Source organism: Pelecanus crispus, chromosome 2 (assembly GCF_030463565.1).
Source record: "Pelecanus crispus isolate bPelCri1 chromosome 2, bPelCri1.pri, whole genome shotgun sequence".
NCBI classification, from domain to species: Eukaryota; Metazoa; Chordata; class Aves; order Pelecaniformes; family Pelecanidae; genus Pelecanus; species Pelecanus crispus.
The window spans coordinates 64,951,940-64,966,434 of NC_134644.1; the positions used below are offsets into that span (position 1 = coordinate 64,951,940).

At 37.7% G+C, this 14,495-nt stretch overlaps 1 protein-coding gene across 1 annotated transcript in view; it reads right to left on the reverse strand.

Annotated features, from left to right (window-relative positions):
• Window positions 1-10,621: 10,621 nt before the first annotated feature.
• ICE1 (interactor of little elongation complex ELL subunit 1) overlaps window positions 10,622-14,495 on the reverse strand; it is a 43,405-nt gene continuing 39,531 nt past the window's right edge. Inside the window, 3 exon segments of the mRNA XM_075704755.1 lie at window positions 10,622-11,515; window positions 12,414-12,512; window positions 13,263-13,369. Coding sequence (XP_075560870.1) covers window positions 11,334-11,515; window positions 12,414-12,512; window positions 13,263-13,369 — 388 coding nt within the window. The 3' untranslated portion in view covers window positions 10,622-11,333.

Sequence of the window (14,495 nt, forward strand, 5' to 3'; positions counted from 1 at the left end):
CCTTTAGTCATGGCAAAAATCATATTTACTAGGCTACACAGGCTGGGACTACAGCATCTTTAGTAAACTTACTGTCCTTGAAGCAGCATGAAATAGATCTTTGCACAAAAAATATCCTATTGTTTTTCTGTGGTATGTGAAAAATAGTTAAAATTGTGGATGCTGACAGGTGGCAGATAATTGGGTGTATATGTGTTTGTGTGTGAATTTCTGAAGTTGAACTTCTGAGCTAGGCACAAGCCCACTATTTGCTAGCTACAGCCGGTACAGGCTGGTTGTAGATTTTGGTGAGACCTGAACTAAATGAAAGTGACAATTTCTGAATTATCTCATTAATAAAGAAACAAGAGGCAGAACCACCTATTAGGAAACTCATCACAAATTGTGTTTCTGCACATAGATTGGGAAACCAGGGGCTGAGGGCCTGCGAAGTAGAAGGTGAAGATCCTGGCTGGAGGAAAGAGAAGAGAGGAAGATCCTTGAAATGAGGGGAAGTTGGTGGAAATGGTGGAGATTCATGGAGGCTGGAGGATGCCCAGGGTCCTTGGCTGATAATGCCAGTGACTGCAAGCAGTTGCACAGCATGAAACCAGCATAGCTTTCTGCCTGACTTTCCCAGAACAGCAGCAGTCTCCCTACTATGAAGGGAAGTCAGGACCTCTAGTGAATATAACTTGGTGGGGAAGGGGAGAGGGACATGAGACAGAGTGTGTGAAGCAATCAAATAGGGTAAGAGCTTTGATCTTGTTTTTTCTTAAATGAACACCAATGTTCTGATTCACAAGAAATTGTCATTTACACTGTCTCACCTGTAACACCTTTGCACCTAATGGACTACATTACCTCACTAGCACAATGTAGGCACTCTGCTCCTCTCTTTACTGCCCTGTGCCCTGTGCTTTCAGATGGGCAGCCTCTTCTGAGAACTTGGTGTCACAGGATTCTGTCTATGCTGCTGGTGCCTAACAAGAAGCTTACCTTGCTGCTCCTGCTACTCCGACTTTTGCTGTTTTGATCATGCCCTAGCAGCCTTTGAAGCTACCTAAGGCTTAAGTGGTGGCTGCTTGCTTCCTAGGGGGCAAGGAGAGCTGTGCTTCCTGAAAGCTGTACAGTGAATGGGTCAGGTACCTGATTCAGGACTCAGCAGTTTAGGCAGAGAGGAAATGATCATCAAGGCCTGGAGTTCTCACTCCAGGCTGATGGAAGTAGTTAGGGCTGAGATCTTGGTCCTTGGCCTTCCCACACCCCTCGTCATGGAGAAGATTTAGAAGACCACTTCCTACAATGGGAAGAAAAGGGGATGATTGGCAGAGAGTGCACAACTTTTGTCTATAGAAGGCCACCACTAGGGCTCTCTGCAAGGAGCTGTACTGCCAGGGCTCCACCTTTTCTGCAAACCTATTCAGATGGCTGATTCCCTCTGAAATCTCATTACCCCAGCTCTAAGTGGCTGGAGTAGCTGGTTGCTATGTGTCTGTCCAGGAAGTTTATAGTTCTTCTAAGAGTGGCACCAAGTTCTCTGACTGAGGAAGCCTGATGTGAGGCATCAGGACAGTGCTGGAGGACTGTGCCAAAGGGCCACATCAGAGGAGCACACTCTTCTGCTACAGAGTTCAAAATGACCTGGGAAAAACTTAAGGTCATGAATCTCAGAATATTCTGTTGAATACTAAAATACTTACTGCAAAATTTATTAAGTATTTGAAGAGAATTGCTGAATCAGACTTTCTTTCTACAGCTAAAGAAAATGAAAATATTTGGTTTTCCTGGAAAGATTTAAGTTCATCTTACAAAATACTCTACCAACTCTTTCCATGGTGGTTGGAGAGGTGGTCTTGGGTCCTGATGCATGGTAGTGAAGTTTCTCCCTGAATGAGTGTTTCAAGTATGCTGCATTACCTGCAATGTGCCCTAAGTGTCCTTAGTTTTAGGACTCACTAGAGGATGCGTTGGTGATTAGTCTGCTCAAATTGTGCTGTTTTCTGTGACCATTTTTGGCACTCACATTCTACTTGTTCCAAACACTTCTGGACATGTTCACACCTCTTGATGCTGGTTGGTTGCATAGTTTGGTTATGTATTTTCTTGAACACATTTCTTGGTTTTTGGGACAAGAGATTGGTTACATGTTACCTACTTCTTCTAAACCAAAAAGTCATTCAAGTTCATAGGCTTATGCTAACAGCTATGCTAACTAGGCTTAACTCATGTTAGCTGCTAACAAGACCTAAAGAAATAAAACTGTTTACAAATGTTCAAAGATTTTTTCTTTAAAATCATAGGCTGTTTAATTTTTATTACTTTGATTACCCTTCAGGATAAAAAAAATGTAGACATAGATTGCTTGATTTTTGTTAGATGTTCAGATCCTGTATGATCCCAAGATGATATTCATGACACTCACCTGCCACTCAGGTTATTGAGCCCACCACGGACAAATCAACAAGTCAACAGCCTTGTTGTGATTTGCTTTATAATGAAAGAAATGGGCATGAAGGCCAAGGGTAGTTAGGATGAACATTAGAGGACTTGTCTGGAAAAATGTGCTGATATGTATATATCAGTATACCGACACTTCGTCAGTGTGATGACAAATAGTTGATAATACTCTTAGAAATTTACATTTTTTCCTGCAGCTCTAGTGGTACAACTCAGACTTAAGCAGAGATGGCGTCTAGTGTGCCAATGCCATATTTGTGTCTTTATCACAAAACAGCTTGAGGTTTTTTTCAAATGTATTAGGTGTGGCAAATATACTGAATGTGAATAGAATAAAGCCTGTATGTGTGGTTCTTTGAAAGACAGACTTCTTTATTTTTAATTAAATACTGCTCTGTTAGCCTTTTGTTTTGTAAAACAAATGTGGCTGCAGAAGATACAGCCCCGATGGACTGAAATCCCACACAGCCAAGAAGATTCACTGCATTTTTTATACTTCCATCACACTTGCAGTTCAGCACACTTTCCATCTTTCACACACATAGTTGCAGACTGCTTTCAGTGAAATGCTTGCTATATGAAGGTTAAGTGGGATTTGTGGAAAGAAGGCTGATCTAATCCCTTTAAAGTTATGACATTGTGATATGTGTGGATCGCAAAAGGCTTACATCCACATTGCTTGCCTTTTCTCCCTTTGCTTATTTATCATATGGTCTCCTGACAAAACTGGACACTAATTTGTTCTCTAGCTTGTTTTCTAGACGTGGTCTGTTTGTTAACAATGCCTCACTGCCTCTGAAGGTTAAGCCACAATGAGAGGACAAACTTTACATATACAGATAATTTCCATAATTTGCCCAAAATAATAAAGAACAGAGAATTAATAACCAACTTAGGTATAATGAAATTATATATTTTTTTTTTAAAGAGAAATTATTATATGCACCTAAAAGCCAGCAAAAAAATGGCTTTGTATTGCTCTCTGCTCTCATCAGAACTGACTAACAGGTATTGCAGAATAAACACATGCTCTGCTTCAGGTGTTCAGGCCAGGCAGGAGCAGTTTATTGCTGTAGCTGTAGGAGAGAAGGCAGAGCGACAGAGGTTCAGCTCTCCATCCATACTGGCTTAAAACAAAAGTATTAGGACATATACACATTTACAGCAGATATAAACAGCTTTGTGAAGGAGCCTCATATGGCAGAGCAGCGTCTGCACAGGAGGAAGCTTTGTCACAGCAGATGTACCGCTCTGCTCCACAGAACAGAACTCAGAACCTGCAAGTCCCCTGTGCCTCTCCTCAGCCCAACCCCCTCTTGCTTGTGACACTGCTGTGTCCTTGGCCGACTTTTAGGCCTAGTGAGTCCTGCTGCCACGCAGTTACCTGTTGTGATCGAAAACAATCTCTCCTGCAGTGTTTCATTGGTTAATGGTTTTTTTTCCGATTTTTCTATTATTTATTTACATACTAAATGAATTATACATGCATGTGGAATCATGAGTTCTATGATTTTCTGCCCATCTAAATAAAGTATGCTCATTCAGGGAAGATGGCATTCACACTGCTTAACTGTGGAAATCTTACTTAGGTTGCTTGATGGAGAGACAAAGAAAGTGAAAGAAAAATCTGAGAATGTCAGCCCTGAGAACCAGAGGGACACTGGAAGGGTGAACATAACACCACAGAACAGGGATAGATACTAGGAAGGACTCTTTCTCTGTGTAACAGTTTTAACTGTACTATTGAAGCCTTTCCACATTAATTTGGACTATGAGTAGGTATTACTGTAACTGGTCTAATACACTAATGAGACTAACCTGACAGCACATTCTTGGTTCTGTATATACATGCCCATACAAGTAGTTGCATATATATCCCCTTTGTCCCAACAAGTGTTTGTAGCAGAAAGGAGAATAGAGAGCTTTAATTTACCAGGCATTCCCCCTGCAGCTCCCATAAACAGGCAATCATTTGGCTTGAAAAGACTGTGAGATCTGATCCCAGTCTGCTGAAGCTCAGCTCTGAATGTGTCTAGGACTGGACTGAGGAGGTGGTAAGATGGCTTTAAGGGTTTTTTTTTGGCTGTTATGGAAAACTTCAATACTTTTTACATAAATTAGTTGAAACTGACCACTGTTTTTATCTAGATGTTAAGGTTAATCAGTGTTTCCAATTTGAAATTGGACAGTGACTGAAACATATACACTTTGTTTTGAAGTGATCAGTGAAAACTCCTATGTTAAGTGGTGCTTTGAGCAGAAATTATTAACTACAATGTAAGCCCCCACAGGCCATAAACCAATGCTCAGATTCCAAATACAGTCTTTAAAACATTTTCTATGATATAGTTAATGGATCCATTGTGATGCATCACAAATAAAAAAAAATGGATAGTAATTTAAATATAGAAAAACGTAAGAAGTTAAAAAGAAATGAAGAATAAAACACTACCTGCAGTTCCTTATTGATGAAGTAAGAGAACGTCAAGCTTTATTTTCTATCATCTTCTACACAAAACTGAAATTGAAGTAGTTTTGAATATATGGACAATCACAAGAAACTGTTTTGAGTTAAATAACATAATTTTACCTAAAACAAGTTGTGTGTATTTTATTAAAATAACATTACCTTCAGAATCTGCAGGGAGGCAGTGCTTGCCCCCTGTATCTTCATGGCTAAGTCATTCTCATTCATTTTCAACTCAGGGACCTTGTCTGTATGCTGCCTACATGCTGTTTTACTTTTTGGCTTTAATATTGAGTGAATCACATTAAAAACTCTGATGGGAGATCCTACCAGCTTGCAGAGAAAAACCTACCAAATCAGAAAATAGTACGTCAGATCTAGAGATGGGCTGATAGTCTAAGAGGCATCTGTCTCCATATTTGTGCTCAAGTTTGTTATAAAGAACGGGTATATGGTGGTCCAAAAAGACTCAGAAATTTATTAACATATGTAGGGACTTGTCTTCAGGCAGAGATTTGCTGTTGGGCCAATATTCCAGCAGTGTTATGAAGCTGCCTACTAATATCGCATTACTGTTGAAGCAATGAGCAATTACAAAATCTCAGAAGAGCCCTAAATGAACACTATGCATTTGTCCCTAGCATGCCGAGATTTAAAAAAAAACAAAACAAAACAAAACAAACAGGTTATTGCCTGTGCAATCAATAGAGAATCCACCATTATCAGCAGCTCTCTGGAGCCAGGCTCATGGCTGTATGTGAAGCCCAAGGAGCCAGGCTGCACCAAGTACTGAGCTGTCTCCTACTTGATGCTTAAACCATGTCAGAATTCATTCTGTCCAAGCCAGTCCAAGCCAAAGAATGCCAACGAAATGCAGGTTTTATTTACAAAGCCCAGGCCATTTTCAGCAGCAAACATTTAGACATCTTCCAGGGTGATGTGTCAGCTCAAGGAATTTTAGCCATCTAAGACTAAAATTCAAAATAATCAAAAACCAGTCCATTTGCATAAATATCTCCCTTATTTTCTTTCTAACTCCCATTAAGTACCTATTTGCTTCATTAAGCTCCAGAATGGTTTTTAAAAAAATTATATTTAAAAAGTGCAAAAAGTAATTTCATAAAGTGAGTTGCATTAAGTTGAGTGCAATAGATGGGCTCAGAATACCCAAAAGCATTAGCATTTCATGGATCTATAAAACCTTGAACAATTAAACAAGGTTCAGAATTTTGCAGATGGAGACCTCTGCCTACTCGGTCCAATAACAGTGTCATTACAAGCCTGTCTCTGAAGAAACACTTTTTCTCAATTTGACAGTCTTTTGATAGTAGTCTCTGACTTTTAGTGAAAAGTTAGGTAGGATGGGAAGAATGTGAAGCTGTATGGTGATACTCCAAACTGATTTAACCACCTAATTTCAGCTCCTTGAAAACAAATGTTCAGGTTCTCTGATTGGTTTCTATTCATATGTGCAATTTCATCAGTTAAAACTGAGGGTAGAGCATGTAATTCCATTAGTCATTTCAAACTGGAAAACTTGTAACTGCTTTGGCCTTTTTAAAGGGTCTGTTTCAGCAATCCTTTTTGTTCAGAACGGGTAGGTGAAAGCAGAAGCTAGGAAAGACAATATATCAGTTTTAGAGGGTTTGATAAAATAAATAGAGCTTAATTTTAAACAATCCGGAGTCCAGACCTTTCTCTTTTATGAAGACAAACCAAGAACAAATTCACACCAGAAAAGATTTGCTACTCTACCTAGACAGGTGGAATCATCCCAGAAGATACCCTAATGGTGTAACAGGCCAACAAAAAATGGCAGCATAGCTCAAAGATGCTGCTTTTTGTAGAAACGTAGTTTACAAAAAAGTATCTATGTCCAAAATTAGTATTCCAGCAAGGGATGACTGTGTGACTGAGCATACAGAGTGGAATACTTCTGCCAATACAGCATACTAGGATACAGACACGCAGAAAAGAACTTTTCGTGTAAAGCCAACTATACAAGTAAAACAAATCAATATAATTTTTCCTAGAATAACTTATTCCAGCATCCTGTTCATCTACACAGACATAAAGTTAAATGGCTTCCCCGTATTTATGACAGGTTTCTTTTCCTGGAGTAAATATGTGTCTGTCAAGGATTTTTCAAATACCTGATAATACAGCTATGAAGTCAGAAGCCTGTAGTACAGAATTGTTCTAATAAATAAATGATTGCACGTTTACTGTCTCCTACATTTTGTCAGGCAGAAGTGCTAGAGCTGAGTTTTTTAAACTGAGATCAATTTTGATGGCTAGCATTTTGTCTCAAAGGCCCCTAGGTTGCTGACATGAATTTCTTAGCAGCTCAGGCACCTTTTCATGTCCTGGTTTAGGAATATGAGAAGGCATGGAGGAACTGAAAACTTGAACATTCTCTGATACACACAGTTTAGGACAGGCCACATAGTCAACATTCATGTGAGAACACAAGAAAGCAAAAATCTGCAAATGATGATAGAAATCTGAAAATCCCTGTTTTAATGGACTTAGTATTTTACACAAAATAGGATTTTAGTATTTGGAACACATATCTGGATGAGAAACTTATGCAATTTCTGATTAATGAGAATTATACAGATGAAAGGTTTCCATATGGTGAAAATCTCTGTATTTTCTTCACCTATTTATGGATATTGATATTTTACTACTCTTTAAATACTGTAAATTTGACACTGTGTGTGGAAGGTACAAGTATTATTTTTATATGAGCGATAAGTATTTAACAGAAGCAAACACCTGCAGGTATTAATGATTCTGATTTTGCTTATTCAAATGCAGTTTGATTGGACAGCAGAAAGTAACAGGAGAATTAAGATCAGTCTTCCATTCTGGCACACAAAAAAATTATTCTTACAGTCATATTAGCAGAACAGAAGATTTTTCATGTAAATGGCTTTGTGGGTTTTTTGTTTGTTTTTTGTTTCCAAATTAGTATAGCTGTAGATTTTTGGTCTTGGAAAGCTCTGATATTTCCCCTGTGAATTTCATATCCTTCAAATGTGTGTGTTTTATAAAAATTCTAAAGGCAACAAGATTTTCTGTTTGCTGTGAAGATTTTTGGGTTGGAATGTTTTTGCATTGAAACATCTGGGATCCTTTTCTGACGTTGTTTCTTTTTTTGTTTTCTTTTATTTGATCTATTTCCCATTCATTTTCTTTACCAGATTTAGTATCAATAGTTTGTCAACCTTTGCTTGCTTTTGTCCTTCTTCCACTCCAGATATTCTGTGCTCATTTTAATGCAAGAAAGATAAGTAAAGGCTATACATAAAATCCCCACAGTCCTCACAATCACCAAAATGACAAGTGTCCCAGACATCATACAGCTTCAACCTGAGGCAAATTAATTTCTACAGATCCTTACTGGAAACCTTCATGATAGATATCTGATGCAGTGCCTGTTGTACACCGGTATTACCAATACTACTAGACATTTTTCATTGACCTAGTTGTCTGTGTTAAATTCACTTAGGTCAATTTGATGTACAGAATGCTAGCAGCTATATCTGCAACTGAAATCAATGGACACTTTGCTCTGCATGGTTTCACTTCAGAGGAAAGAACCTCTCAGAGGGCTGGGAGACTGCATTGGTAGTCAGGCTCTTAAGAGGCACAAAAATCACAACAGATATTAACACCAGCTCTTTGCACCAGAGCTGGCCATGCAGCAGCACTGACAGCAGAAATGTAGACAAGAATTGAATGCCCCGGACTACAGTACTAGCACAAAGCTGGAAATGGCTAAGAGCAAAGGCAGCACCAAAGAAAAATCAACAGTAATGCAACCAAAGCCATCACATCACTGGTACTGGCAAAAATCAGTCCCATAAGGTTTTGCCTCAGGTGTGGCTAGAAGGAACAGTTGTCAGCCATGATTTTCTTGGTGCTGAAGGATGGCCTGAATGGCTAGGCATTAATCTGTAGCAATCACCAAGGCCTCCAGAGATGCAGTGTGCTCAAATCCAGAAAGAAGCAGGTAAGAAGGCTTCTAAGGCACTTCTCATTTGGTCTTTCTTAAGCTAGTAGCTTTCAAAAAAGATATCAAGGACAAGACAGAATGATCTGGCACAGATAAAATGACTCAGCCTCCTGGATCTGAAGACTTAATCCTTCTGGCGTGAAGCCCCACAACCTGGAAGCTACTATGCTTCATCTGTGATATAGAAGAGCAGTGGAATTTCTCAGGCATGTTGTTCTAAGCTGTGACAATACAAGTATGTTTGGAATGAAAGTCATATGATGGAACATGACTATCACAAATGGTACAGAAAGATGCTTTTGAAATCGAAATATAATCAAAAGGAGTCAGAAACAAAGTATTGCAATTCAGTGAGGAAATGAGAACTGAAGGTTCAGCATAGGTGTTACCCCTTATGTCACACACAGAGCATAAGGAACGTGCTAACTACAGATACTGCAGAGACAGACTAACTCTGGTGGCAGAACTGAAGAATGGATGCGTGAACTAAGAACTTGCTTCTATAAGCAATAGTGTAAAGCAATTTGATCAGAAACAAAATATTTATACAATATTTTGTATAAATTGTGTAAATACACAAAATATACAATTTCTATTTTATAAAATACATTATTTTGCTATAAATTTTGAACTGTCAGTACCAGCTATTCCAACCCCAAATTTTACATTTCCAGTGAATATTTAGAAACACTAGTGAATTGATTTTACTTCTTCAGTGTCTTTATCAGGGAGTCTAGAATAGGAGGCATAAGATAAACAAGGGAGGTTCTTACAAAATTCCATTCACACCAAAACCAGCCAGTAGGTTTTAAGACATTAATATGAAATAGATGTAAAAACAAACTGGCAAGGCAGAATAAGATAAAGCTTGTGTTTAAATTAAATTTAAATTATGATGCTACAGGCATCGATACAACAGCCAATACCAAAAGCAGTACGCATCCTGTCTGTTGAAGACAGCAGCACCTTATCAAGCAGAACTGCAGGAAGGGGATGACCTTTCTTTAATGAGCAACTCTGCACGCTGCAGAGCAGAACCTCCACAAAACACAAGATCTGCCAACAAGAGCTGAGAGCCTGCAGCTCATGCAGCAACTCAGAAACTGTTGAGAGAACCAAGAAACACAATTTGGTCCTCAGGTGCCAAAAAAGTTTACAAAAACCAGAAGAAATTGTAAAGTGCTTGCTGCAACTGAAAGATACTGAACTGACTGAAGACAAGCCTGAAAGCATAGATGTGCCTGCAAGGACACAATGCGTAGGAGAAAGAATTAGGTGTAAACTGTAAGTTGTCCAATTCACTCTGAGTTAAAGATTTCATTATTCAAGTTCACAGCTTGCTTCAGCAGACTAAAAGCCTTTTGACCTTTTTATGATCGAAAGAAAAAGGAAAAAAGGCTGACACCACATCAAAGCCCTGGCAGAGTCTAGGTCCCACTACAATGAGAATCTGCATTAGCAAAGCTTACCCCTTCATACGGTTATAATCAGGGGGTGAAAATAGAAGTTTTCAATGGATTTTTAAAACTACCTCCCCAGCCCCCAAGGCATACCACAAAATTCCAGACAGATGCAATATAACCTCATTCCAGTGGCCAGAACTGCACAGTAGTATTTATATAAGCTAGAAACAACAGTTCATTCTGTGTTATTTAAAAAGACCAAGAAGAACTCAATGGTGTTTGCTTCTTTTATTATGAAAGATACAAAACCACAGAGTGTAGTGACGCTGTCATTAGAAAAGTGAACTTTTTTTTGAACCAACTTTCTATTTACATATATAAAATTCCCCAAGTGGAACAATATCAAATGTGAGACACATTATCAGAATATACCATATATACAAGTTCAGAGATTTAATATCTCTGTTAGTCTATACATGATTGTTACACAAAAAGTCAATTCCTACCTATCTTATACAAGTATTTTAAATTAAGCTTATGAGACTAGTCAAGCAAAATAAAGCAGAATCTGGGCAAAGTTCTGCTACCTGAACGGTTACTTTATAAATATAGTACAAAATAATAAAACCAGGTTTTCAGCCAGGCTCAATCTTCTATTGTGTCAAATAGCCCATGCTCCAAATTGATGCAAGTAAAATAATGGAAACTATTACTGATTTTTATTGACATAAAACCAGAAATATCTCAGGAGTCAAAGATGCACTGGTTTTCAGATCACTGATCAGTTATTAGGAAAAGCAAGTCTTTCTTTTTTTTTTTTAAACTCTTCCCTCAAACAGAAAAGCCAAATAAAATACTTGAGCTTGCTTTGTGTGATCAGACATTCTGTTAAAAAAAATAAATAAAAGAGGACACACCACTTTGTATTGTTTTTAACTGGAACCAACTACTGCTTAGGAAAATAAGGCACTTCTTCCTTTAGATCAGTCCACTTCCCTAGATTTTAGTTTAGCTCCATTTTACACAGAGAAGTGATTTCAGCTATGCCATTTGTGACAGCAAAAGGGATGTTGTTAGGAACTGTTGCTCTCCAAGCATGGATGGCCTCAACAATACCTTCTGGATTGCTTGAACCCAAGTCACACAGTGAATATATGGCTGCCAGCTGCACACCCCAGGGAATACCTGCAAAAAGTTAACACAAATCAGCTTACAGAAACTTTGACATGCAATAACATTTTGGGGAAACCCTGAATCTAAAGAAACTATTAGTTCAAGAATTGAAATTAAAACACATCAACAATTGGGATGCCCAAAACCAGAAAGTAGCAAGATGACAACCTGCACACCAATTCCATAGCATCTAATTTTATACTAGCACTTTCTAGTTTTCTGAATTCAGCAGGTTTTCAGTATTCAAAGGGCATACAAGATCTGGGCATCTAGTGATTTTACTCTAGTTAAGGGTGATCAGACTTCTGTGAAAACAGTCAGGTTTACACAGAATCTGAAACAGACATATACCACTGAAAAACTTGAGATTGCAAGGAAGAGAAGCTATACAAGTGGTTCAAAACAGCTCTCTAACATAACTGATGCTTCACTGCAAAATGTACTTAACATCCAGAATAACTTAGCAATATAGATCTCTGCTGCCTTACTTTGTCTCAGTCAGGAATTTGGACTGTCTTGCAACCCTTTCCTGATACAACAATCTTGTTAGTAGCAAGCTTCAGCATGAGCTGCTTAGGTAACAAATTAGCTATTACTGCTCAAGTTAAGATCACCCTTTAAGTTCTCTGAGGCAGCTGATATGCTGTTACATGAAGCAGTATAATTCCAAGGTTGCTGAAACTATCTCAGAGTTGTTCTCTGTCTCAAACAGAAGGCAACACACATGCTTCATTAACTTTGGAAGACAAAGGGACTCAAACTGAAAACTGTTTGTACTGTTATGCACTAATATAAAACTGCACAAGCAGGCTATTTTGGCATGTGTGTCTCAATTTGTGTGTGTTCTGTTTACATTTGCAAAGCTTCACATTGCAGATGTTACACTAAAGTTCCCCTAAATAAACATTACCTTCCTCTTTTGCATGCTGTACAAACAGTCCAATTACAGAACTAATATTCTTCACTGCAGCAAGATATCCTTCCTTCAAACCTATTTGGCCCAATCGACCTGAAAGAAAAAAAGGTTACTATGTATCTGACATTTAGACAGTCAGACATTTAGACAAGCTCCTAATTTTTAGACTTACTGATTGTCTGTTGAAGTATCAACAGAAAATGAAAATTTCAATTACCAAAATTAGTCATTCTTGTTACCATGTTGTCTTGGGAACAACTGTCCTATTCTTTTTGTGACTAAAGACCCCAAGGCATTTTTCATCAGATTCATCCAACCTCTCTCACATTTACAATTTGTAAGTGTAAAACTCTCAAAGAATGCAATTTCTGTTTAACAAACAATATTATACAGCCTATATACTGAAAATATCTATTGAAACGCAAAGTTTATCTATTTACCTTGAATGCCACCTAGATCCCAAATAAAAGAATCTAAATTAAAATTGCAGGAAGAGGTATTATGTTGCACATAAAACCTTATTTTATACACTTTGCTATAAAGCATATGTAGCTACAGATTATTTCATTTTAAATACATAAAACATGTTATTTGTTATCATGAAATCAGAGTAACATCTCTCAAAACTTAAGTACACGCTTTCCACAGGCTGACAAACAGATAATATCTGCAAGGATTGTAAAAGTTTGGCTTTTAAGGTGAAAATTTTTGAAGAAAGTGGAAAAAAAAATCAAGATCCAAAAAAATGCAAAAATACTTCCATTTACTTTCCAGGCAGGCTGACACTTTCAAAGGACATACTTACACAAAGCAGAAGTTCAGCCAAGAATTTCGATTACTTACCAATTAGCCTGAGTGTCAATGCTATAACAATATCAGGAATAGATTGAACAGTTTCATGCCCCTTTCTCTTCTTTACCCATTTATCCATAGAAGGCCAAAGCACTTTGCTGTGAAAGACAAATGAATCTGAAAAGCTGATACTGCATGAAGGGGTGATACAATATTTATACAATAATGAATGCAAATGGTTCTTCTGTTTACCATATATTTCCATAGCTCCGCTTGCATCTTTAATTCACCTTCTAGGGAAACTCACAATATTCCAAGCATCCACAAATCTACGTAATGTAAAGAAGGATTTAAACCCAAACAAGCAAAGCTAACTTTCTGGAGGAATTATTCCTTTTCAGAATAGTATTCCTGTTCATCTTCCATTCATTTCCCTGCAACATTATGCATCTCTACTTAAAGTCGGGAACTTACTCCACTGACTTCATAGACGTATATGAAAACACATTACTTTCAAATGTCATGCTGAGATGTTATGCAAGCTTCTTATATAACTGAAAATTCAGTTTGTGTGTTACAAGTAGGATCTGATGCTTGTTTTTAAACCTGAAAGGACCTGAGATAAGACTTTTTTCATTCTTAAAATGATGCTAATAGACCTAGTTACCTATTATCAGCACAACTCCACACAGACAATGAACTCTGTATGGCTTTAGTTAAAATGGCATACCTTTCACTGAAGCTACTTTGTATTCATTTTAGAAGTATTTCACTAAAAATAACTTCTTTACTATTTGAAAGCATGGAACTTGTATAAAAGACTTGATGACAATTGTAAGTTACTTGCATTTACTTTATACTCAATGATTACGTTACGTCGTAGCTAAACAAATGCCATATTTTTGGAGATTATACTAGGTTATGTAACCTCTACACAGAAAATAGGGGCTGTCAGATCAGTGTAGGCATCAAAGACCAGTGTAGGTACCAAAATGAAGTCTTTCAAACCAAGTTAAGTATGGTAGCAGTCCATGCACTGGATTATAGTTTTCACAGAAAATTTAAGACATTAAATCTAAGTATTACAATGATTTTAGAATTAAAATCAGACTGAAACCAGGATAGTACACTAATGAGTATGGTTACATTTCACTTTCAGCACCGAAAGAGTGCTATTTACACATCAAAACTTCCACACACATTTTCTAGTGATGGGGGTGAGGGGAATTCAACAATTAAGTTCAGAGGAAGACAATAATTTTGCTTTGTTGACCAACAATCTAT